The following is a 27,109-nucleotide window of genomic DNA, read 5'->3' as shown; positions in this document are numbered from 1 at the left end:
TTGCATTACACATTTTTTAGGGCTTAAAAAATGAGAGCATGCAATAATGCTTCCCAAAAGAAAAAAAGAAGGGGAAAAAAAAAAAAAAGAAACCTGACAGTCCTTCCTATGTTTCTTTTTGAAATATATCACAAAGAATTTAACTAAAGGATCTCTACATCCTTAATTTAAATTGCTTCCTACAATGGCATTCAGCCAGAAGTAGGATCTGAAGAATCTCTTTTACCTGATATAGAAGTGTGTCTCTAAGCAACAGCAGAAGAAACAAGTTGTTCAAGTGTACACATCAAAACAATCCATCCAGGAGGCTCCAAAAGGAATAAAGTTCGCATCTGGGCAGTGCGCATCTCTCCGTATCTGTTGTGTGCTAACTGCCCATCTTTGTATTCATTTACTGCAGCAGCCACTGGCATCTCCTAACATTAAGAAAGGATTTGTGCTTAATTCAGGCTGAAAGCTGGAAGTTTAGCTAGTGCAGGACACATAAAAACCAGATTGCAGCTCTTCTAAAATAAGCCCACCTAGACTACAGTGAAACAGATGTTTATAGTTGAGTGCTGAAAGCGTATGCCTTGCCTAGCATCCCTGTGTAACAGAAACATGATTGTTTGAAGCAACTTCATGCTGAAGATGAGGTGTTACTGGACTTCTGATGTTCTAGGCTGTTATTCTGGCTGTTATCCCCCTGTTGTAATAACATAAAAGCTTTCTGACCTCTTTGAGGATGGCTTTTTATTCTAAGTAATATATTTTGTGTGACAACAGTTAAAGATAGTTTTTAAATACTAAATGAAATACAGACATACATTTCTGGTCTTCTCTAAATGAGAGTGTAATTGTTTCCTTATGTTAATATTACATAAAATTCAGAAAGACCTTTTTCCCTTTAAAAGCATCTTCTATCAATACAATCTCTGTTTTTCATGACTACCATTACATCACTCCTTAGGTTCTTTGAGCCAAAAAATAGGTGAATGTGCCTGCATTTGATTCCCTGTTTCTGGTATTATTATAGTACAAGACGGACTGCATTTGCCTTCTATAGTAACTTCAGAAATTTAACCTTGTGTCACCCCAGGCAGCTGCCTGGAAATTAAACTTGCCCTCTGAAATATCTACTAGATAACCACATTCTCATCTGGTAATATACACTCTGTGTTTTGTTTTCCTTCAGCCTTATCCCATTGTGCTTTTACACACGTTATTTATTTATTTGGTACAGGCCTGTTAGTGATTAATGTTTTTTGACGGGGAGGTTAATACCTCATTCCCACTGGACTTCAGTGAGATTTTTTCACCTCTGTCAGCTCCTTTGCAAAGATTCGCAGCCAAACCTTTGCTACATGTGTGTAAACAGGGACCAACACAAAACCCAACAATCCTCAAAGCATCTTTTGGGATCTTTCAACATCTTTCAGATGTTTGCTGGGCTCGGCAAACTCTACCGTCCCCTCAGTGCACCTAGCACAATCCCTTCCTTTCCATTTCCCCTGAGGCTATTTGTGGTACTTGAATGGAGAATACATACAGTAAGATCTGCACAGCCATCTCCAGCAGTTGGATTGTTTCATGTGCAAGCATATAGATAAAGTAGCAATGTATGTTCTCTGAAGTTTCTCTAAACAGTTCCGAAGTTACAGGCTTCAGCTTAAAACCAGAGATATTTTGGACTCACTTGACAAGGTTGGTTAGATTTCTTCTAGTTTGAAGAAATCAAGTTCATCTATGGGAGGCGACTATCTTTGAAGCCATATGAAATCACTGGAAACACTTTCATCTCCAGTAACTGAACCTCGGAGTGTATATGAAAACATGATGCTTTTAGTTCAAGAGATTGAAACACAGAACTCCTATGGATGTTAAAACTCAAGAGTTATCAAGTAGTTTCAGCAAATTGTAAGATGCTGTAATAATACACTCTGATCCTGTGTGGAAGCCCAAAGGAATTAAGTTCGAAGTCATTTGCCATGCCTTTTGCATGCCACTTCAGTTGACCGTGCAAGATAGTTACCAGCTGCATTACAGCTGTTTAAGACATGAGCTGAGAACGTGCGTCTGACTGAACCAAAACAAAAAGGTAGACAGGATCTAGCCACTGAAGTCATTCAGCAGTAAGTGAGAGCAGTAGTCTCCCCTTCCCGAGCAATTCCCTTGCGCTTGCAAGGAGAGTCGTGGACTCTGTAAGTTGCTGGACCCTCAGTGAGACCGTGCACTCTCGTCTCTCCTTCTTTGCTGCGGAGGATCTAAGACATTGTCTGCAGTGCCTACAGAAGTAAGCTGCACAGTTCAGCATATGGGGGGAGGAAGGGCACCCAGTGAGCATACAGGTGATTTGCTATGATATTTTATCTTTTCTTGACTTTCTTTTATCTAAATAGTTCTCTACCCTTAGTCCTAAAGCTGTGAAGTTTAACAAATCCGGGCCCACCTAGGTTGGCACGCTATATGGCCAGCTCTGGATGTGACGTTTGCTTCTCTAGATATCAGCCACCTGTGTTCTCTAAGCACACAGAAACTTCTACACTTGGACAACAGTCCAATCCTAAAATGAAATTGTTATATGAGGCAAAACATAGCAAGACAAAACATAATGTGTTAGTGATTGACATAATGGCATCGTAAGTCTGGTTGACCTGAATCAGTCACAGATCCACCTTGTTTTCAGTAACTTCAAGCAAATTATTAAATTAGAATGGAAAATTCTATTAATTCCATTTATGTGTTTATTTAACATCTGTAAAGCAGTCAGTAAATTGAGAACTAGATGAAAGGTATTGTCAATGTAGGAAGCAATGCAGCATGAAAATACTTAACTCCATTGTAAGTGAAAATGTTCAGAAAAAGAATATCGGAATAAATTCCTTCTGATTCTTCATTCATCTTTCATTAAGTATTTGAATAGTTATCATAGAAATGTTTTTTGTCTCTCCAAAAGGAAACATGGAAACTCCAATTACCATTACCTGAAACCTGGGATAAAACGTTTTTAACATATATCTTTTTGTTTCAGGTAACTCTCGTATTTCCGAACAATGATCCTGCTGCTTTCATGGTAGCATTTTATGGCTGCCTGCTTGCAGAAGTTGTCCCCGTCCCTATTGAAGTGCCACTTACAAGAAAGGTAGGGAACTGAATTTCTTCTCTATACTGCATTTTAAAACTTATGTTGAAACAAATCACAACTGAACATAGCTTTTGAGTATATTTTTGAGGTCAACTAGCTCTGAACCTGAGGATACAAAGATAGTGCTGTGTGGTGAGTTATATATAGTTCCTTCTTTTCTGTGATGGAAAATCTGAAGATGCGCTTGCAATTTCAGCAAATGCAGGTCCGTCTGGAAAAGGAGAGGAAAATTTTCCAGGAGAACAGCTCTGCCAGTCCTAGATGGATTATCTTTGTAGCCTCTCAAAGCATTCTGGTGTTGGCTACTGACAAACAATCACTGGCAACAACTGCTGATTCCCCACCTGTCCCTGCAACCCAAGCTATGTTATAAAGCCTCTAGTGCTGTGTATGCTGCTTCAAAGCAGTTACGGAAATGTGTTCTCCTGTGTCTGTGTGTGCATATGTATCCCGAAGCTTCTGTCACCGCGGTCGTCTCTGCCAAGGGTGGCACTTGAACAAATTAAGTTTGGGAATTCTTGCTGTAGAACATACATTCATAGAGAAAACTGACCATTGCTAATCAAAAGCCTTTCTTGCCCAGTGTTGGTTCAGAGATTCAACCATGCATCCTAGGGAAGTGTTAGTAGACAGATAACAGCAGTTCCAGCCATAAAGAATGCCTGGGAGCAATGAGGGGAGGGGGCTCAGAGGTGTAGGTGAGCCACAGCTGGGAAGCTTACACTGATGCTGCTGAACTTGCATTTTTTTCTGAGGATGTATGCCTTGAAGGCTGTAAATACAGCAAAATGTATTTATTCATTAAAAGTTCTTTTTGTCATATCCCCTTAATTTTACCATGGCTGGCCGCAATGCCTGTTGTAAGGTTCTCCCAAATATCCCCTTATATAATCCCCTTTTTATTAGCTAGCACTAATAATGCCTTACTTTAATTATTTGGTCTGTGATTGTCCACACAAAATGTGTTCTTTAATCCTTACAAGCTTTCTTTTTTAAATGGAATTCTTTTGGAAAACGTTGACTTGAAGCCATGAGGTGTTTCCAAGGAGAGGGCTGGGGAAATGTATTGCTTTGCTCACATTCTCAAATTTTCAATTGTCAAGGGCTTTTCTTTGAAATGCTCTGGTGTCACAGCACCCTGGAGCAGAAGCTCAAATCTCTGTTTCATGGGCAGGTACCCTGACTTTCCAATGAAAAGCCTTGAAAACAAGTTTCTAAGCCCTCATTAAGGTTTTGCAGTTTGCACATCTCACACAGCAATTTAACAGCTAAAAATATCTGGAGATTCCTTCCTAACTGAACATGTTTGAACCTTCCTCATCTCTGAGAAGCTGAGTTGATCTTGTCATTTCTCCGTTATGTTCATACATGCCCTGGCCAACATCTGTGGTGGGCTCTTGCCATGGTGAAACCAGAAGAAGAAGGGAGAGAAGGGGTGGTAGCTGGAGGAAGGGACGGTTTGATGAACTGGTGAAGGAGTAGAGAGAGATGGGGGAAAGTGAGTGGATCAGACAACAAAAGGCCATGATCCAGCTGAGCAGATGTGAGAGTTGCTGAGCGGAAGGAAGGACACTGGGAACTGAGGGAAGGAGGAGACAGGAGGTGCCCCAGCTTAACTGGCTAAGACTGGAGGAAAGGTATAGGTGAGCTAAAAGGGCCATGCAAGGAGAAAGAATGGGACCTTGACTACTCTACCTGCTTTGGGGAGTAGAGTTGTGCTATTTTATTTGTAAAATGTTGTATTTGAGAGCACTGAGAGGTGGACATGACTGTAGAATGAGGATAACGATTTTAATAGAAATACAGCACATTTGCATTGGGCCATCACCATGCTTTCATATGTGAGTGCAGTACCTTAAGATAGTTTGAGGCAGTTGCATAACGTGGTGCATGATTTTGATATAAAACAGAGATTTTAAATGCATCAACAAAAAAAGGCAAATGGACCATGTGCATTTTAAGATCATACATAGTACTCACATGGGTAAGTAAGTCTGCTTTCATTCTACAAAAAAAAGAAGCAACATGGATTTGAGGGATAAAAAAATCTAATATGTCTTTCCCTGTTACTATTTTCTGAGGTTTAATGACATTTTAAAGTACATGGATAAGTGTAAATTTGATTTATTTTGGAACATCTGATACCACATCCATCCAGTAAACTATAAAATCCAGCTGTCCAAGTAAATACTCTGTGTCAAATTAGTAACTTACCCTAATTTGGCTGAACCTCTTGGGTGTTTTGTTTTTTCTTTAAATATGTGAGTATATATGGATATATAAATATACACTTACGCATGCACATATATATGTTAATATAAAGGAATAGCTACAGACTTAGGCTGTTTAACTATTGCCAAGATCATTCCATAATGTTTAAATATCAAATTAATAAAACTATAACAGAGATGTCAGTGGTACAGTTTAAAAAGCAACATGATCTATGATCTATAAATAAAACCATGCAATCTCACGGCATATACTATTGCAAATATTTTTGCATTTGTTTATATGCAATGGGAACTGGAGTGGAAACAATGAAATGAAAATAGTGTTCTGAGTTGTCCCAGAAGGAATACCTCTGCTTGGTCAAATGGCAGCGGATTGCTTCTGGCATCCGTGGGAAGATGTCATTCGTGTCATCACACAATGGCTTAGACTGTTCTTTTATGCTTTCCCATTATTTGTTCTCTTTTCTACATGCTTCAGTACATTCTGGCAGTGGACATTTTTTGGTTTGCTTTTTGGAAGACAGAGATGTGAACTAACAAATAGATGGACAATTATATTATAGGCTAATACCGACTTACAGAATAATAAGCTGATACAGGATGAGCTATTTCAGGGAGTTATATTGTAAGCACATTTTTAATATTAAAAATTTGCATTAGCAGCTTTAATACTGTTCTGCATTTTCATAAAGAAGAGTTTTTCACAGCTCTGTGCAAGTTTTTTGTGCCTGGCAGTTTAAAATTGAGCAGTAATGTTTGCAGCCAGATAGCCTTTTGGCTTACACATTACTCTGCAGACATCTATACCCACACAGAAGTAAAGGCTTTTGCTTTACCAGCCCATAGGTTTTGTGTGCATTCCCTATTCTTCATAGCATGGCTGTTATTTTCTTAAGATTTTGGCAAGACTTCTTTCCAGTTCATTATTAGGTGAGAGTCCATCTCTCCTTGCTCTTTCCTTCTGTATCCCACCTTTGTGTTGACAGAATACCTAGAATTAGTTGTACTTCCCCCAGGGACTTCAGGAGACCTGTCTGACATGGCGTCTGGGATGGATTGCCTGAATACCCAGCAACCATGCAGCATTCTCCAGTTCAGTTTTATTCCCAGAATGCTTCCTGGTGTTCAGCAAAGACCTGGAAATTGGCATTCACGTCAGCATGGTTTTGGCTCTTTAGACTTGGGAAATCAGTTCTCAAATTAAAAACTGAAATCCCAGGCTTTTTTTTTTAAGTACATCAGAACTAAGTCTTTATTCTAGAAGCAGCAGTCAGGGGTTCCACGGTCACTGTAGCGATAGAACAAACAGCATGTTTTATTTCTTCTTCTTTCCCTGCATTAATACCACTGAAATGCCTATATCATGAACACTCCCCAAAATTTCTATAACTAATCCTCATCCCTTGGATTATGGGCTATGTTCTTTCAGAATAGTGTCCCTCTTTCCAGATATTTTATGTTTCCCAAACATTAGCAAATAGTATGTTCTATACAACATCTCTTCCTTCAGAGCTGCCACTTTCGTTAATCTTGTCTGAAGCTGGAGTATTACAAATTGTTTCATTGTATGTGTGATATGATGTGAATTGCAAACTATATATTATAGAATATGCCATCAAAGTAGACGATACGGGATTTTCAACATGTCAAGTTCTAGTTCAAATAGCAATTTATTATTTCCCTTACGAAAAGATTTAAAAATATGTTTTTGATTTCTTTTTCTTTAGATTTTTTAGGTCAATGTTTTTTTTCCATTTGATGGGCACCATGAAAATTATGCTCTGGTACAGTCAGGGGAGCTAATCAGTTTTAATCTTAAAATAACATTTTTGTCCTCCAAGCACATTCATAGTTATGCTCAATCACATGCTGTGAACATATGAACAAAGTGATCCCACATAGATCTTTATGGCCTCCTTATCATAGACGGTGAGTATTTGTAGCAGGATATGGCATGAAAGCATGTAAAAATCTATTTCTCAGTCAAAACACTATTTCCTAGCCTGTTAGATTTAAATGCTCTGTGTGCTTCCAGCAGGCATTTCTGCGCTCTTCCAGATGCCGGCTCTGACAGTGTGATTGGGAGAATGTGCCTGTGTATTGTCATAGGAAATCTGGAGATACCCACTCCAGAACACTTGTTTTTCTTTAAAGGATGCTTCATACAGGGTAAAAACTGTTTTTCAGGAGCTCTTTTTGTTAAATCCTGGCAGGTTAGATTATTAAAGCTTTAACAGTAGCCAGAGAGATGTATCTCTTTAAAGACAGTGCAATTGTCCCGGTCTTGTCTTCCATTTAAAGGCAGAGTTGTATTCCAAAGGAAATACACCTTGATGTCTTTCCTAGTGTTTCAGGGCCTGAGATAAAATGAGCTTTGTTTCATCTCAGCTTCAGTCATCGTTGGGCTGTAGTGTGCCGGAAACACTGGCGCTCTACATACTTTTGAACATCTTTTGACAATGCATCTCTTTCTCCACCAAATTTAAAATATGCATAAAATGTTATCTCTTTTCTTTTCAGTGACATAGTCTTCCAGTCCCTCCAAAGAATACAAGTTCCCTCAGCCCCAGATGAGCCCCTGGTGCACACCACCGGCCCTGTGCCCATCCTTCCCTCTTCATACACTTCGGTAGCTGGGCACCGAGCAGAGGTCTTTGCTCAGTTGGCCGCCGTGAATCTCAGATCCTTTAAAGTCTATATTTTCTTTTTATGTTTTCAAGTTTAGGAAATGGTAGTTTCCTAGAGAGCATATCACATTTCATGCAGTGTCCCCTGCCAAAAATAACCCTTGTCTTGCTTTCATTAAGATTTTTGGATATTAAGACTGCTCATGGTTGCAGATTTGATGTGCAAATTACAGCCAGATACCGAAGCTCTGTCTGAGGAGACAGCTGATTTCTTAATCTCAAAGCTGGTTATGAAGATTGCATCTGATTTGTATTTAATTCTTATTAAGGTCTCTGATATTTATGTTTTAAAAATAGAGTTTCCTTGATGCCTTTCCACTTTTGGTTCAGAACTGGTGATGCTTGGCCTTTACATCTGATGGCTGCCCTATTTGTTCTTTCCCAGCAAATTTTTGTTAGGGTAAGAGCAAATGGAGCTCAAATAAGCATTGTAACAGAAAACAAGATTAGCTCAGTCTGTGATGCTTTGCCACATAATTCTCATTTTGAAAGTAGTCTGGGATTTGCAAGTGGACAGGAGTAACCTTTATCAGGCCAACCTTTGCACAGGCTGTCTCTTCCTTCCTTCCTTATTAGATAAGGACATGCACTCTCACTCACAGAGAAAGGATCATAATTGTTTTCCTTCACACAGATACTCTCACAAAGCATTATAGAAATGACATTAACAGCATGCTGAAATGCAACCACACGTGGGATTTTTTTATCCTGACAATGAATTATCACTCTCTGCAGCAGGAAGAAGACAATTTGCCTCCAGGTACTGGTGAAAACCTTTAGGGAACCTTTAATAAAAGTCTTTAGAGAACCTTGAATGGCTACGTACAGCAGAGAGGATTTCCATCTCGCTTCATCTGAAAGATTGATCTCTCTAGGTGTGTGCAGACAGAGTCTAAAGCTATGCAGACCTCATTTTTCGTACCTCAGCAAGTGCTGTGCCTTCAAGAAACTTAAAATGGTAGTTCCAAAGTCAGCAATTGGTCTCAAACCTCATGCTACAATACATCAGCTCTTATCTTTTGCCTTCCACCTGCATTACGTGTCATTTCAAACTGTGAATTGTGGAGGATTTGACAATGAACATCCCCGGCATGTTCTCTCCCCATCTGCGGTTGGGACTGCGTTGGTTGAATTGTTTCACCTGGTCTCCACTGGCTCCCTGAGGTTTTTTCTACCCTCACAGAATTCAGCAAAATAAAGTGTTTGTGGCAAGTTGGGGGTTGCCAAAGTAGCAGATTAACATAAATTACCAAAATAGCAAGTAACACTGCTGTGTCCTGAGGATCTATTCCCTTTATGGGCAGGAGAGTGATTTTATTTAAGGGGGGAGGAGGATTTTCTTTTTTCAGCAGCAGATGATTTGATTTCTTTTTTTCTACTTACAAAGCAGTTTTCAGCATTGCAGACATTCCTTTTACATTACTCAAAAGGGATGCCAATAGCTTGTCTCTGAAATCTGAAATAATCAATGCATTTAAAGTCAGTAGTCTTTTTCCTGGCCCACATGGAAGCTTTGACTGCTTCACACAAATGACTGCATTTTCAACGCAAACTTCATTTTTTTGAACTTACAAGTTGTACCCAAGGTCCTCACTGCTCTGGGCCTGTGATGCTGAGGTATGAGGAACAGCAAAGACTACCGTGTTTATGTGCTTGAGTGTGTAAGTAAGGCTGTGGTGTGTCTGTGGGAGGTATAAGGCTCTCAGCTTGAGATGGTTTCAGATCTTCCACCTCCTGGCTGTCAGTCCAGTAGCTCAACACCACTTGAGTTGTTAGAAACAATAGCTTCTGTGGGGCAGCAGGTATCACAGGGGCACCTGCGGGGGGCAAGGGATGTCGACCCCTTCTTCATGTCTCTGCTCTGCAGTACTTTTTCTTTCTAAGTCAGGATGAGGCCACCAGAAGCAGGCAGGAGGTGGTAGTAACTAGTTAGGACGTATGAGACTGAGACTGAAAGTGGGAAAGGACTTTTCCAACCTAAATGATTCTATGATTCTATGATGGACACAGATTAGCAGAGTGCCAGAAAGCTAAGTTGTGTTTGTGCTGTAAGATCCTCAACTGGAGCTCCTATGGTTGTTGAGAACACTGTCTATTGCAGTACCTCTATTTCAGCATCTTGATTTGCTTTTTTCTTGCAGGGCAGGATTTAGTGTGGACACCAAGGGCATGGCATAGGATTTGAAAGTCTGTAAAACACACTGGATATTGTCCATACATGGTGAAATTCTTCCAGTCTCCTGTGGTAGTGTTGCATCACATAATTGTCTAGCCATGTTGTCCTTTAAAATGAAAGAATTAACTGTATGGAAAAGAATGGGGTGAAGATTTTAATGCTATTTGAGATGGGGATGTCCTGCTGTAAACCAGTCTGTTATTAGAAACTGTGACATGTGAGTAGATTGTATTAAGTAATCTATACATGATTCTCTCTGCGTATGTGTGAACTACTACAAATGAATGAATAATATTTATGTGGACATGCTCTAAACTGGTTGATATGGCACTAAGTGGAAGCATAGTCATTCTTTCTTGTGTTATCTAAAAAACTCAAACTGTTAATACAAGTTTCCTTTTCCTGTTGTTTTGTTTTGCTTTAAGAAGACTTGAGAGATCGTTTCTTAACTGATGCATCCCCCAGGGCCATGATATGCTGATGCTCAAAGGTCCACACTTTCTACTGGTTTACATGTGTTAGATTTCTTAATGGAATTTATTAAGTTAGTTTCTGCTTATAAAGTCCTGCATTAAATGGAATCTGATTGCTTGAGAATCAGCATTTTCTTGGTACGGTGGTGAAACAGTTTGCTAGCAGTCTTTTATAGGGTGTACAGTTACAACATTTTATTTTTAATTTAAAATTGAGTGATGCAGTTCCTGCATTCAATTATGAAATTTCTATGCATTTTTTTTTAATTGGTAGTTAGAAATTCATACATATACATGCATTGGTAACCATTTTTTGGATCGAATTTAGTGGGAAATTTGGGGTAATGGTAGTATGGATCTATTTTAAGAAACTGGTGACCTCCCTTTATACATGATAGAGTAGCAGGTCTCAGAGGCTATGTCTTGCCCAAGGAGTGGTGTTCTCTATGGAGCACTCCAGCCGTCATCTTCCTGCTGTTCCTTCTGAGGGACCTCCAAGGAGAGCCATCTCTCCTGCACTGTTTCAGGCACCCACATTTCGTTTTGTTGAGCAGACTCCCGGAGTGGAGACACCAGGTCTCATCCTAATGTGGAACCAGGTTCCAATCTAGCTAAGCACTTGTCCTAGGGGCTTGACAACATGCATACGGACCAGCTAACGCAAGAGTCAGTGAGGACAGTAATGCTTGACAAAGCCCTTTTTGTCCTTTTTTTACCTGGTGCAGGTACGGTGGGGTTGACAACATGCTCCCCAAAATGTTTTTCATGGGTACACCAGTATTGTTCTCTGTTGTTCAAAGGGTACTCTCCTTGTCTGTTTTTTTATTGGAAAGGATGATACACAATTTTAAAAAGCCTTCCTGAAAAAGTACCATGTCAATTTTGCCTGGTTTTATATGCATTCTGGTTATAGTAAGCAAAAGCAAATGCAGTAATTCTGGATGGAAGGAGTTACACAGCATAGTTTTGACAGATCAGTTTTTTGTTCCACATTGTTTGCTCAGCTATAAAAGTTCTGATAATCTGTGCCATATACATATTTTGAGGTAGTATGGAAAACAAGTAAGCTTTTGTTTTTCCTCTGATCTCATTGCTTCCCCATTTTAGATGGCTTTATTTGACTACATAAAAATTGCATTAAAAATGACCCAGATAAGGCTTTGGGGCTTTCTTTCCATCATACAGTTTTGCTTGGAATAAATCGATAGATTAAGGCAACTGTTCTGTATTTCTGGTGGCTTCCATGGTTAAGTGTGCTTTATGCTTGATTTGAAAGATGTTTTAATTTGATTGTTTAAGACTCTGTAGGCTATTTTCTGTAGAATCATTCTGTGAAGAAAGGGTTAATACTTCTATATGCATTTACATCTAGGGCTTTGGTCTGTTGAAGAGCCTAGTGGATAGATGTAAAGTTCATGAAAGAATCATGACAAGACACTATACATAAAGCAGACATAATGCTGCAGAAGCACAGCATCTCTTAAAGAACAGCTATGGCCTAGACTTAAAAATCATTACATGACTTTTTAGCCTCGCTGCCTGTATCCCCTTGATGAAAGTAAAATGTAATGTGCTTTCTCTAATGGGCACTTGACTGTCTGTAGTGCTCCTGAAATGTGTCTGTAACTACTCAATGAAATGGTTATTGACAAATCAGGTTAGATCAGCATAAATAGTGATACTGTCACCACTGTATGTCCATCATAACATCTTAAGGGTTGAAAGCTTTCTCCAGGTGAAAGCATCTATAACCTGTATTATTTCCTAGAATCATCACAGAATCACAGAATGGTTGAGGTTGGCGGAGACCTCTGAAGGTCATCTGGTCCAGCTCCCCTGCTCAAGCAGGGCCACCTAGAGCAGGTTGCCCAGGACTATGTCCAGGTAGCTTTTGAATATCTCCAAGGATGGAGACTCCACAACCTCTCTGGGCAACCTGTGCCAGTCACCCTCACAGCAAAAAAGTGTTTCCTGATGTTCAGAGGGAACCTCCTCTGTTTCGGTTTCTACCCATTGCCTGTGGTGCTGTCGCTGGGCTCCACTGGAAAGAGCCTGGCTCGGTCTTCTTTACGCCTTCCCTTCAGATGTTCGTACACATTGATGAGATCCTCCCTAAGCCTTCTCTTCTCGAGGCTGAGCAGCCCCAGCTCTCTCAGTCTTTCCTTATAGGAGAGATGCTCTAGTCCCTTAATTATCATAGTGGCCCTTCGCTGGACTCTCTCCAGTAGTTCCATGTGTTGTATGTGGAAGCCCAGAACTGGACCCAGCACTTGATATGTGCCTCACTAGTGCTGAGTAGAGGGGAAGGATCACCTCCCTCAACCTGCTGGCAATACTTTGCCTAACACAGCCCAGGATATCATTTGCCTTCTTTGTGCAAGGGCACATTGCTAGCTCACATTCAACTTGGTGTCCTCCAGGACCCCCAGGTCCTTTACTACAAAGCTGCTTTCCAGAAGGTCAGCCCCCAGCCCGTGCTGGAGCAGGGGGTTGTTCCTCCCCAGGTGCAGGACTTGGCATTGGCCTTTGTTGAACTTTGTGAGCCCATTTCTCCACGGGTCCCTCTGGATGGCACAACCTTCTGGCCTATCAGCCACTCCTCCCAGCCACTCATCATTTCTGAAGAGATGTGAGACCAGGCAACATCTGATGGCTTCAGCTCTCTTTATGATTTATGTTGGTACAGACAAGAGGATATCTAGGTTGTGGAATTCCTTTGTCAATGTACAAAAGAGTTTTGCTAATCAGCTAAGTTGCTTAAAGGAAAGAGATTCTTTTCCTCTCAAGATAATGTCCCAAAGACCAATAACATTTGCAGCCTGTAATCTTTTCTAATCAATTCTGTGTATTGCTTTTATTTTGTCATCTCTTAGGATGCAGGAAGTCAACAAATAGGCTTTTTGCTTGGAAGCTGTGGAGTTACTGTGGCCTTGACTAGCGATGCATGCCATAAAGGACTGCCTAAAAGCCCCACAGGGGAGATACCACAGTTTAAAGGTAAGCTAACCCTTGCTTATCATGTATATCATGGGTCATTTACTACAATAACAGTCATTGCACTTGTTTAGTTGTAGTGGGTGAGGATCAGGCCCATGATGACACACTTGCCACAGGAGCAGCCGTGGCTGCTGGGATGCGATTGCCCCGTCTGTGTGTCACTGGCTGGTAGGGATCGCTGCTCCCACCTCATGGCAGCCGACCAGTACAAGTGCTCCTCATCTGGTTCTCCACTTGCTCAGCCAGGTTGCTGAGGTCGTCTGTGGCCAGGAGCGAAATTAAACCAACAGACTTAGGACTGTAGTAGATGAGAAGCATTTGTACAGTTCAGTCCTATAGCTAAGTGGTAGGGACAGTAACCTCTGACAGGAGAGTGGTAATAACCTATTTGGGTCAATAACAGCCTCAACTGGCCAGCCATTTCTTCAGGGATTGTCTGAGAAGGCCGCAACAGCCATGTTAAGAAAGCAGTTCTGGAAAATCTTCTTTGGTATGCTATGCTGAGGTTTTGAAGAAGCGATGTTTAGGTAATGGTGACACAGGCATTTGGGGAAAAAAAATCTAGCAGAGAAGAGTTTTGTCCTGTCTTATCCAGCAGAAACTTGGCAAAAGCTGACTTTTCTTTGTACCTCAGGCTGGCCAAAGCTGCTGTGGTTTGTCACAGAGTCTAAACACCTCTCCAAGCCGCCTCGTGACTGGTTCCCACACATCAAGGATGCAAACAATGACACAGCTTACATTGAGGTGAGTTAATGAAGATGCATCTTCTCCTCGAATCATTGCATATGGCACTTCTGGATTAGGTAAACATCATTATTCATTCACTGGTCATACAAGCAAAGAACATCCTCGTTTAGCCTGCTAATAAGTAATATTTTCTAATAAATTATACTGGATATTGATTTCAGAAAAGGTAATGAAATGTTAAATTGCATTTTGGGGGTTTCTAGCATTAATGTTTCTATGTCGTCTATGTGGCTGCCACAATATTGGATTAAACTTACCTTGACCAGTCTTGGTCTCATTCACAGTGTGGGCTTGCCCACTAGCCTTGAGATGTATAGACAGCAAGTTTCACAGTGAAGCTTCAGTTCTCATATCACAACCTTTAGACCCTTTGAAAGAGAAGGAACTTCTTGTTCAAATGCTTGCCTGTGACGGCTTTGTGAGTCACACTCCCCCCACAAGACTAGCATCAGGAGGGGAAAATTAACGATGCTGTTAAGTTTAATTTTTCTCTTCTTTTTTTTTTCCCCATTCTCTTTTCTCACTTCTGCATAGACTCAAATGCCTTGAATTCAGTGATGTTAGGATTGAATTTAAATGATTATTCAAAGGAATAAGTTCAAGTGAATGGAGCAAAGGTATTTCCTATCTTTATGCAGTCAGAACATTGGGCTAGAGAAGCAGAGATGCCTCCATTTTCAATCTCACTGATTATCTTCATCATGGAGAAAGATAAATGTTTAATTTACTTTAATTGCCAATGATAGTTTTCAGACTCTTGCATAAAGTTGCAAAAATTACTACAATCATAAGCAATGATCTCCCACCTCTTTTTATGCTGCTTTCTCATGACTCTTTCATATTCTTCTGATCAAAGAGCTTGTGTCTTTCAGACTGTATATGTATAGATTATTAGAACAACACCCAGCAAGGATTCTGTGGTCAGCTCTTATCCCATGGCTTATAAGACCGAAGGGAGAAGCTCAGGTTTATTGCTTGGCCTATAAAATCTAACGTGTGAACACTGAGCAGACTGAACTAGGTTATTCTCTGCTAAATCTAGCCTGTCCTTTAGTCATTAATATGATCAGAATTGTTAGAATTATTTTTCCATAATGGCTGTATTCAAACAGCAGATGTATTTCTGATATCAAGCCCGGGAAGCTTCAGTCAAAAAGAGAAAGGCTATCTGAAAAAAGTGTCTTTTAACAAAAAAAAGCCTCCCAAACTCCTCAATACTGTTGCCTTCTTAAAATAGAGTCATTAGATGTGTCCATCATTCACCTACACAGGAAACACTTTAAACATAACTATTTAAATGATGGAAATAGGGCAACTATTGCACATTGATTTACCCCGCTTATTTCTTTTTAGTACAAAACATGTAAAGATGGAAGCGTGCTTGGGGTGACTGTGACAAGGATTGCACTGCTGACACACTGCCAAGCTCTGACCCAGGCATGTGGATACACAGAAGGTATGGAGTACGCTTCCCTTGCTTCATCCTTGAAATCAAGTGTGAACTGTAGTTTGTTTCTCATTAGGCTCCTGTCTTATCTTTTACATACATCTGTGTCAAAGGCTTCTAGATTTAAAAAACTGATTTTTTTTTTCATCGGTTTTAGAAAATATGTACACATGTAAAATATCTTTGTGAGAGGGACAAATAATGTCCTAGCCAATACAAATCCTGCAGTGGAGACTTCCTATGAAAGTTAAGCTTTGAGGTCATCAGTCATGTTATACTGAAGCTTCCTTCCTTTGAGTGGGTTTGCTTGGGTAAATGCCATGTTCTAAAAAATAAACTCTGTTCTGTTTTTGTTGGACAGCTGAAACAATTGTGAATGTATTAGATTTCAAGAAGGATGTTGGTTTATGGCATGGGATTCTTACAGTAAGTATGTTTTTTTTATTTTGTGTGAATATTTGAAAATAAACTAAACTAATATGCTTATTACTATCACAAACTGGGATGTCCTACAGTTTCTTCTAAAAGAATTTTTTCTGCTTTGAAAGCAAAAAATATGTGACTTAAACGCATGATCTTCTGCTAGTGCACTTACCCGTAATGAGCACGGTAAAGATGCAAATGTGTTTTTATGCATGATGTCAAGTACTCTGGCCCCGTTCTTACCATGTTATTCTGATGTTACTGATGGGTGATTTTGAGATCAGACTTTACAGCAGAAACAAATTAAACTAGTACTTGCCTCTGTAAGGATATGACCCAGTGGCATAGCTATATTGCCACTGACTAGCTTCTCTATCAAAACTCCCACCAACAGATGCTTTTGCTAACATTAAAGCATTTTTGATACTTCAGATTGCATGAATTGTCTACTTGCTGTTTGAATGTCTTCCTCGATTGACATGGGAGACAACTGACATACTTTTAAGGATTGCTTCTAAAGGTTCTGCTGCAGTCAAAGACTGACAAAATACTTAATATGCACTGATCATTTTAAGAACTGATATCAAGTTGTGAAGGGTCACTGTTTGGGGGTCCTGGGATGTACAAGCCCTACATTCTATGATTCCCAGGGATCTGATATACTTTTTCCATGCAGTGTTATACTGTTCTTAATATCAAAAAGCAGTAATAACAGCTCTGAAGCCAAAACAATCTATTAGGCTTAACACCCATAAGTATCTCATGTTAAAAAAACCCATCTTTATCACTGAAGTTGAAAGCAAGCATCTAACAGAGCTTTTCTATGCCTTCTTTTGCTATTAATCTTGGTATAAACTTCATTTTTTTCATGGCCTGCCTGTAACTGCTTTTCCTGTACCTGCACTTGTGCCAGACTGAAAGAAGCACTATCTTTTGCAGCTCTACAAGTGTTTAGATCACTAATCCACTGGGACACTTAATCTTTTTTAAGCCTAGGTTTTCCAAAACAAATAGTGTATTTAACCTGCGCTACTATGAGCAGAGACGTGTTGCCCTCAGAATATGTTTCTAAATGGTAACAGAAGTAAAGCAGCAGCTCATTTACAGGCTGTTTGTTTAGTAGTAACGCTGAGAAATCACTAAAGCAATTGACGGCGTTAGACTGGGGGATCGGTTTTGGGTCTGTCATTGGTTTCACTCAGCTGCTTTTTCTAAACTTCCTGCAACTTTTCATGACCTTGTTGAAAATACTGGAATTAGTCCACCTGGAGAAGGACTAACAACTCCTTCATTTATTTTCTGTTAAAATAAATTGATCTCTGCTTAATCTGTGACTCCAATCTCTCCATCTACTGTCTTTTAAATAATTTGTGCCCCACTACCATTAGTAGTTTTTCAGTCTTCAAAAAGATGGATTTCCTTAGACAGATATGTTGCTGTTACTTGTCCTTCTGAGTAAAGAATCTTCATATATACTGAAGTTTAGTGGGCTTAGGGATAATATTAACCTACGTAGCAAACATGTAGACGTTGTTCATTCAATTTTTTTTTTATTTTTTTCTATTTAAAGTGAATCGCTTAGAGTATAAATAGAAAGAAAATCTGTTTCATTTTTTTCAGTACTGCTTCAAAGTTATGAACTGATTAGTCTAAATCCTTAATCCTTAATTAAAGCATTAGAAAGTGGGGGTCTGTTTCATCTTAATGTAGATAGCTAGATAGGAAAAGATAAATGCCAGCACTGACAATAAAACAAGCATAGAGTGATTTGCATAGATGCCCCTGCCCATTACACAATATAAATAATTACCACAATTGTTGTATAAAACCCATTTATCTTATTTGATTTCAGAGTGTCATGAACATGATGCATGTCATAAGTATTCCATACTCCTTAATGAAAGTGAATCCACTGTCATGGATACAGAAAGTCTGTCAATACAAAGGTAAGGAACAAGAATATACAAAAGTATGCTTGATAGTCAAAATCAAAAGTAAAAATTGATAATACAGCTCTATAGCTTTTATATGGTGCATTAGTAATCTTCCCATTCTTATTGCAGCAAAAGTTGCCTGTGTAAAATCCAGAGACATGCACTGGGCATTGGTGGCACATCGAGATCAGAGGGACATCAACCTTTCCTCACTGCGTATGCTAATAGTGGCTGACGGTGCAAACCCATGTAAGCTATGCTTCTGCAGTCCAATAAATAGGAAGTGTTTTCTGTCTTGCATTTAAAGTTTCAATCTTCAGTCATCTTAGCTAAAATATTTACAAAGTACAGGGTTTGTCTACTGCAAACCATATGATATTTATGGAAACAGTAATTAATTTTGGATTTTTTTTAAAATATTTTTTTCTTTAGCTAATCCTGAAGCAAACTTGATATTCCACATAATGTAAGTTGCAGTAAATCCAGTTTTGTTTATCATGACAGTCACGTATAAAGACTGAAATAAATAACCTTAAGCTATAGAAAGGATCAGAACATTTCTTCTGAATGATGGCGTTCAGATGCAGAAGTAACTGAGAATTTTAGGGGAATACTTACACTACTCTAGAGAACCACATCTGCATCACTTCATGACAATTAATTGCATGAACTGTTTCTCTATATTATTTAAGATATCAGTGTATAGGTGTTCTGCTTGTTTGTAGTAGTTTTCTTTGAGTTTCTGAATTAAATCTTTAATTTGCTTCATCCTAAAGAAGAAAACTGTAATGTCTTTTCTATGTAAGCATAGTGAAAGGACTTTATGCTCAAAAAATTGTCTTTATTCTCTGTGGGCATACAAAACTGTATATACATATATATATAGTTGTAGCAGCTATGACTTCTTTCCCAGTGGACATGGGTCCTTTTTAAATTTTTTCTCCTGAAAAGCCTATATATTCAATAGTAAGTTTGCAGTTTGAATAGCATCACTTCAGAAATCAGATTATTTTTCTCCTCTGATGTTTTTTTTTTCTTTATCCCAGGGTCTATTTCTTCCTGTGATGCATTTCTCAATGTCTTCCAAAGTAAAGGTCTAAGACAGGAGGTCATTTGTCCCTGTGCTAGTTCACCGGAAGCTCTCACTGTGGCTATTCGAAGGTACTGTGTTACACCAGTGGAAATAGACCCACTGCAGAATATATGTGGCAATTTGAAAAGAAATGAAAAATTTATTCAATTATGAATCTGCATAATTAACTTCTGAATGACAATTTTAGTTTTCATTTTGTTTATGTCCGAAGAATAAATACAAGAAGATTCTATAGAGTAATAATTTAACTTCAGAGTGCTTTGTAATATAGTTCCCATTTCTGTAATTTTATCTTGGGACATGGTTTAGTGGACATGGTGGTGTTGGGTTGATGGTTGGACTGATGATCTTGGAGATCCTTTCCAAACTTAATGATTCCTAGTTTTTACTTTCATTAAAAAATAATCCAGCCACTAAGCCAGGAAAGATGAAATTGCTACTCTACCCTTAACTGGTTTAGTGGCAGACTTGGTAGTGTTAGGTTAATGGTTGGACTCGATCTTAAAGGTCTTTTCCAACCTAAACGATTCTATGATTCTATGATCTCATTTTAAATGAAATAGACTGAAATGCAAAAGCTAATTCTGTAAAAAGTGGAAAAATGCCACCATAAGCATAAAATTAATTAAAATGTTGGAATTTAAGTGGAATTGCTATCGAGGAAAATCGTGTTTTGAAGTAGCCTGTTTAAAGAGAACTATGACATTCTGCAGGTTGTTTTTGGCTGATTGGTGCTTTTTAACCATTCATAGACTCTCAGTAATCATCTGGAAATGCCCTTTGAGTCTCGGGGATTTGTACCGAGAAATAAAATGGATAAATTCTAATAAAACTACTAAGCCTTATGTATATGAATGTCAGTATGCAGCAGTCACCTGTCATGAGTGTTGTAACACACAATAAATGGCATAACTGTTGTCTGTTTTGGCAGTTTTCCAAAAGTTGTACCTTGAACAGTAGACACTTTGGTTTTAAGTTCAGATTTCTACAGGCTTTTATAATTGCTTCACATGTTAAAACATGCAGTATAGAAGAGTAAAGCACTGTAATAGCATTAAGTAAAATACTTCCTGCCACAAAGTTTAAAATACACTGTCCAAGTGAAATTTAACTAGATTTTCAATTGGCTTTCCAACAAAACATCACAGGAAGAAAGCCATGAGGCCAACAGTGTGGTTGACTTTCGGCCACCTCAGTATTAGCTTAAAACATCTGAAAGCTATCCATCAGGGACTTACCCTGTCCAGGCTAGTTGTCTATTTGTGAACTACAGGGTCTCAGAAAGCCCTTCATTCAGCTCCACAGCCTGTTCTCAGCTTTATACCAAGGAGTACATTGTTTTTCCCTTGTGATGGGTTTCCCTGCCATAGGCTGGGCAGACCTTTGCTTCCTTGGAATGAGCTTTTGCTTGTAAGTGCAGAGAGGAGGTGGATGGGCAGCAGATGTCGCTTGTGCTGAGCACTGATTAGCGGGAGAGGGTTTTCATTTCCTGTGCTAGCCCTGGAAAATCTGCCCCAGATCACAGGTTATGAAGTGGGAGAACTCACTGTATCTCAACGTGTGATGGCTGGTGTGCCCTTTCTAGACTTAAACTCTCTATGCTTGTAGCCATCTGAAGCACTAGAGATTCATTTTCAAATTAACTAGCTTTGAGAGCTTACATAAAAAAAAAAAAATTATTAGCACATAAAATAGTAGATAATTCCAAAAAAAAAAAAAAGGCATTTTTATCTTCAATGCCTCACCGTATAATTACAGAGCAGTTCTTACTACAGTGAATGTTACTGAACACGTATCTCCTTTTTTTGAAGTCTCTTTAATGGTAGGATAATACCAGCTGAACTTGGGAGCTTTAGTATTTTTCATTTTATTCAAGCCATCTCCACCGACGGTAAAGTCGTTATCATACAAGTTCCAAAGAGTTACAGCTGAAGTATGCATTAAAATGACTCCCTGCAGAGCACAGATCCAGAGAGCTCCGTGTTAATGCTCCGACTCTTTCAAAATCTATGGTGTATTTTTACTGATCTTCCTACAAGAAAGAGTAGCAAAACCAGTTCTCAGTTGAAATACCCGTATAGTTTAGAAAAAGACAGTCAGGAATAGATTAATAGGTACTTTAGCCTCAGAGCTGAATCATGAAGCCTAATATTTAAAGGAATGTGTCATGCAAATAATTCTGTATTGTAGTCCCCTTTGGTTTATTGCATATTAGTTTGAACCCACTTGCTTAAGGGAGTGCAAAAGTTTAAGAACAGGTCTTTTTCCATTTAAATGACTGGCAAAAAACAGTGGTAAAATAGATTGTATCCGTAAATGGTAATGTTCTCAAAATGCTCTACAGCTACTCAGTATGAACAAATCAGCTTTGAAGTAGATGTACATTGTCCCTCTTTCATGGTGAAGGAAACTAAAGGGATAGGTTTGTCCGGTGAAGCTAAATTTACTTAGTATCTGAAGTAGATGGAATTATACCTTTGTTTAGTTGCTCCTACCTTAATCAAAGGATTTGTCTTTGTCTAGCAAGCAGTCTTACAGAATTCCAAATCCAGTATTAGAAATATTGAATGTGTAAAGAAAGTTAAAAATGTGAACTTTAAAATGCATTATAAATACATTGGAATGGTGTTATTTATATCTTGTCTTTCCAAGTGATTTCTCTCCTCCTGCTTGGCAGACATACTTGTTTTAGGGTTGTTCCCATGTGGATATCATGTATAGGACAAAATAAGATACCATATATTGCAGGATTGTTGCTGACAAGATTCCTTCTAAGAGAATGTATAGATGCTGTCAGGTGCTTAGCTCCCCACCTCACTCCTCCATCCTGGTCCTCTGACCATACTCCCATTCGGTGTCAGATAGCTGCCTGTAAGAGGAGACTTGTGCATGGTTAACTGGTGTCCCATTCAAGGATCTACCTCAGACTGCCAGGATACCAGAAGTGCTCTGAAACAGCAGCTCTGAAATGCCTGTCCTGTGGACCCCAGATCCTCGGCACCAACTCTTTCCTTCCACGCCTGCTTCCATTGCATGGTGCTTCTTGCTAACCCGTTATCTCAACCCAGGCCACAGCAAGTGTAGCTCTATTGACAAGTCCCCCACCATGATCCGAGCAGGCTTGTGCCTCCAGTTCCCTTCCCTGGCACCCCCGCCCTGTACACAGCCGGGGGGCTGTGCATGTTTTGCCCTCTCAAAGCTGCACCTGCTCTTTTTTTTAGCAGTCTTTGGATCTGATAAGTAATGCAAGAAAATTTATATGATGAAAGTCTAGATGGCCTCTACTCCTAGAAGATTGTGAGAAGGTGCGTGTGCCCGCAGGAGACCTTTCTTCTCATGAGCAGTAAAATGTGTGTTTTGGGGAGCAAGGGTGAGAGGATGTTGATCAATAATGTCACTGAAAGTTCCTTTTACATGATGGGAACGTTATTTATCACAGCTTCTTGTTTACTAGCACCATTTGTTATGCTCTAACGTGTTTTCAAGCGTGCCCACATCCTTCTTTGTTGACAATGTCACTTGAGAAATATGCCTCGTAAAACCTATTAATTGAAATTTATAGTGCCGATCACTGCAAGGCTTATGTGAGCATGATTGGCTAAGGCCCATCTAGTATTTCAAGCACAGTAGAGGAGAAATGTCATATAAAAGGACATTAGCTGTTAAAAAATAGTTGTGTTAGGATGGACTATTTAGGGAAAATGCAGAATCTTGAACTAAATATTGGCTGTTTTATCCATCTTGAAAATAGCCGGAGTCCAGCTGCTCTACATGGGTACATTACCCACACTTGCATTTCAAAATGCAGGACAGTATAAGAATCTTTCCAGACATGAAAAGCCCTGACATGTTCCCTTGACTTAATAATTTGCATACATCAACATTCGTTTGCTCAGGCCACACTCTACATACGTACAGTTGTATCCACTGATACAGCAGGTGGTTTTATATTGAAACAAGTTGACAGACAGCTTGTGCTGATGCTGTGGAATCGCACAGCGTGTCGGCACTGAATCTCAGCAAACTGAGACGTTACAAAGAGGCTGCATCCACACCATTTTGACCATGACTGATGAAGGTGTAATTTGTTTTAATTTTCACGGGGTAAATTAGAATAGGAAAAATTCAATTATATGCACTAAAATAAAGATGGTAAAGTCCTTGCAGCTTCCACAGATACTTGTCAGTGAATCTATTACAACCTAATTTCTTCTGTTTAGTAATTTTAAATGCTTAAGTATTGGGAGTCAGAAGTCATATCTGTGATTTAAACACAGCATAGTTGTATTCTAATCTTGGCTCTGATACCAGTGTGCTAAAGTTAGGCTTTTAGTCTGGCAAGTGAGTTTGTTTCCTAGGTTGCCCCTAAGTAGGTAACACAGAGAAAGTTTATCAAGTTATTTACTGATCAGTTCCAAATATTTAGAGTGCAGTTTCCTTCCACATCTTCTGCACTGCCTTTCAGTATTTTTAAAACAAGACAAAAGGCTTTTGCTTGGGTACTCAAACAATCTTTATAAATCTATCTGAAAATTAAATACAAGCTGTTTTGGGTAAATTTTAGGTGTTATTTTCATCTCTGCAGCCCCATATATGTGGGTGGCTACTGAACGGGAGAGTTGACAGACATAATTACTCAGAAATGACTGCAAAACAAGATTCTGTCGGGTCTAGTAGAGGAAAAAGAAGGTGAAATTTTAAACTCTCAAATAGAGGAGCATTTGCAGTAGTAGTCCATTAAAAATAAGTAAACACTTACATCTCCCTCATGGTGCACTGATGTTATAACGCATCGTTGCAGGCCAACAGATGACAGCAATCAGCCACCGGGCAGAGGAGTTCTGTCCATGCACGGTCTCACTTATGGAGTGATTCGAGTGGACTCCGAAGAAAAGCTTTCTGTTCTGACTGTCCAGGATGTTGGTTTAGTGATGCCAGGAGGTAAGGAACTTTCTTTGAAATCTACTATGATTCATCAGTTTAAGTAATTAGCTGTAAAAAGTCATAGGCAGGCATACTTTGCTGCTAGACAACAAGCTTAGGGATTAGAACATGTGTACTTGAAAACATTTTAGTCCAAAAGCATTACCTTGTAAAACTTCATAGTTTGGAAATCCCAAGATTTCTTCTCTCTGTTTACCTCCGTGACTGTCTTTACTTGCATTAGCGGTGTGCTTTAAACAACCTGTCACCACATCAGAACACCCATTCCTTAACTGTGAGATACTGGTACAGAAAACAAACAAGTTGGATTCTGATGTCTGGAGGCTATAAATATCCATCAGACTGACCCAGATGATGTTGGTTAGTGAAAGTTTTCATAACCTATGCTAAGGATCAACAAAATTGCTATCTGAAGCCTTGCAGAATGTTTCTCCAAAGATCTTGTGCTGTCACCCAGTTATTAGAAAGAGGAGGTATGACTGAAACAGTTCGTGTTGATAAATTCAAACTGAAGCCAGTGCTTCTAAAGATGAAGATAAGATTTTTCATAAGAGCTAGATTGTAAATGAGATGTTAATAGAGACTAGAAAAGGATAATACTGTAGTTTTTCATAAGAGGATGTCTGTTATGCACCAAAGCAATAAAACATAATGATGCATCTTATAAAATTTCAGTTGAACAACTTAAAATAAAGGGAGATAAGATTGGTTGTTGTCTACTAGTTATCATATAAGATATTATTATGGATGTGCCATCTTGCACTTCATACTATATTCTGATCATTTTGATAGAAGTACACACTTCTGTTTATCCTCAGAGTGAGAGAAAGGTCATTCAAGATTCTTTACACTTGTATTTGTATTTTATATTTATTGTATAATTGAATCCTGGGCTGCATCAAAAGCAGCGTGGCCAGCAGGTCGAGGGAGGTGATTCTGCCCCTCTGCTCTGCTCTGGTGAGACCCCACCTGCAGCACTGCGTCCAGCTCTGGGGCCCTCAGCACAAAAAGGACATGGACCTGTTGGAGTGGGTCCAGAGGAGGGCCACCAAAATGATCCAAGGGCTGGAGCACCTCTGCTACGAGGACAACCTGAGAGAGTTGGGGTTGTTCAGCCTGGAGAAGAGAAGGCTGTGGGGAGACCTTACTGTGGCCTTTCAGTACTTAAAGGGGGCCTATAGGAAGGATGAGGGCAATCTTTTTAGCAAGGCCTGTTCTGACAGGACAAGGAATAATGGATTTAAACTAAAGAAGAATAGATTTAGACTAGACATAAGGAAGAAATTTTTTACAATGAGGGTGGTGAAGCACTGGAACAGGTTGCCCAGAGAGGTGGTAGAGGCCCCATCCCTGGCAACATTCCAGGTCAGGTTGGACGGGGCTCTGAGCACCCTGATCTGGTTAAAGCTGTCCCTGCTCACTGCAGGGGGTTGGGCTAGATGACCTCTAAAGGTCCCTTCCAACCCAAAGCATTCTATGATTCTATGATTCTATGATTCTATTTAAAAGACAGGCTGATTCATTTTTGGTCTCCCTTGTTCATCATACCCTCTTTCCAACTGCAAAATCTACACACGCTGGACTCTACTCCAAGGATTGTAGCTAAAGCAGCATACTTGATTCTTATTCACATGGCTCATACATAAAATAGTGCTTTCTCCTCAGACCAATGCCGCCTCCTCTTGCTGTCTCTGCAGCCCTGTAAGACTGGTGAGAGGGAGTCTGAGCTCTGATAAATTCTTAGTAAAACAACCAGACTAGTCTCCTAGAATATCTTGATCATTCATATGGTGTTACTTGCTACTTTGTGAGAGGTAGATTTCCTGGTTGCCTGCCTCCCTGGCAGTATAATTATTTTCAAGAACTCCATTAGGTTATTTCATTTTGCACTGGCTGCAGCAAATCTGGTCTTCAGTATGCAAAACTGGGAACACAATCGAATTTCACAGCAATATCACAGATCAACTGAAATTTTAGAGAGCAAGCCAAATTAGGTTTTGTTATCAATGTAAACACTGAGTTTACATAAAGATCTTTGCATTCTTCGTGTAAGTATTATTTATAATATAAATAACAGTGGATAATGTTGAACACAATGTTTGAGAAACTGATTGTTAGACATTAGAGTCTACATATAATTTATTTGTTTATGCTGACTCCACCACGGTGTCTTTCCCACAGCATTTATATTATTTTGCAGTTCGTTTTATAATATTTTTCAAAGTCCTTTACTCTCCCTCTAGCTATAATGTGTTCAGTGAAGCCAGATGGAATTCCTCAGCTCTGTAAAACAGATGAAATAGGAGAACTTTGTGTATGTGCTATTGCAACGGGTACATCATATTATGGGCTCTCGGGCATGACCAAAAATACTTTTGAGGTAAGCTGTCAAAAAAATGCTATATAAAATACTTCCTTATAACTTTTTCTATTTCAGGATAATTTTACACATAAAATATTGATAGTAATAATATCAGAATAGCAGTAATAATCAATGCTTGTGGCTTGGGACCTTAGGTACTCTAGCCAGATAATCTGCACTGAAGCCCATTTCATTAAGTGCAATAGCAGATCTTTATGTGGATTTATTTTTGGCTCTGAAGAGCTTTTACTTTAATTTTGAAAGAAGATACCAGGGGCTGAAACAATCAGAAGGAAATCAGGAAGAAAGACAAAGTTCAAAAGGTAATACTGTACAAGTCTATGAGCTAGCTACGTGCAGAATTTGATTGTTGCAAACAGTAGGAAGGCTGCTGGATATCTTTAAAAAGCATTTTCCAACATTTCCACAACGCAGCCAGCATTAAAAGCTTGCATTTATACAGAATCCTGA

At 39.3% G+C, this 27,109-nt stretch overlaps 1 protein-coding gene across 2 annotated transcripts in view; it reads left to right on the top strand.

Annotated features, from left to right (window-relative positions):
* Positions 1 to 27,109, top strand: part of DIP2C (disco interacting protein 2 homolog C) — a 328,337-nt gene that overhangs the window by 228,740 nt on the left and 72,488 nt on the right. For both annotated transcript variants that reach the window (XM_075728269.1, XM_075728268.1), the window contains 10 exons: positions 3,011 to 3,121; positions 13,565 to 13,688; positions 14,323 to 14,432; positions 15,789 to 15,891; positions 16,244 to 16,308; positions 18,158 to 18,251; positions 18,369 to 18,488; positions 19,286 to 19,400; positions 24,134 to 24,273; positions 26,520 to 26,656. In XM_075728269.1, coding sequence (XP_075584384.1) covers positions 3,011 to 3,121; positions 13,565 to 13,688; positions 14,323 to 14,432; positions 15,789 to 15,891; positions 16,244 to 16,308; positions 18,158 to 18,251; positions 18,369 to 18,488; positions 19,286 to 19,400; positions 24,134 to 24,273; positions 26,520 to 26,656 — 1,119 coding nt within the window. The remainder of the gene's footprint in view (positions 1 to 3,010; positions 3,122 to 13,564; positions 13,689 to 14,322; positions 14,433 to 15,788; positions 15,892 to 16,243; positions 16,309 to 18,157; positions 18,252 to 18,368; positions 18,489 to 19,285; positions 19,401 to 24,133; positions 24,274 to 26,519; positions 26,657 to 27,109) is intronic.

This window comes from Pelecanus crispus, chromosome 2, assembly GCF_030463565.1.
Source record: "Pelecanus crispus isolate bPelCri1 chromosome 2, bPelCri1.pri, whole genome shotgun sequence".
NCBI lineage: Eukaryota > Metazoa > Chordata > Aves > Pelecaniformes > Pelecanidae > Pelecanus > Pelecanus crispus.
Note: the sequence above shows the minus strand (reverse complement) of the source record. Positions and strands in the feature narration are given on the sequence as shown.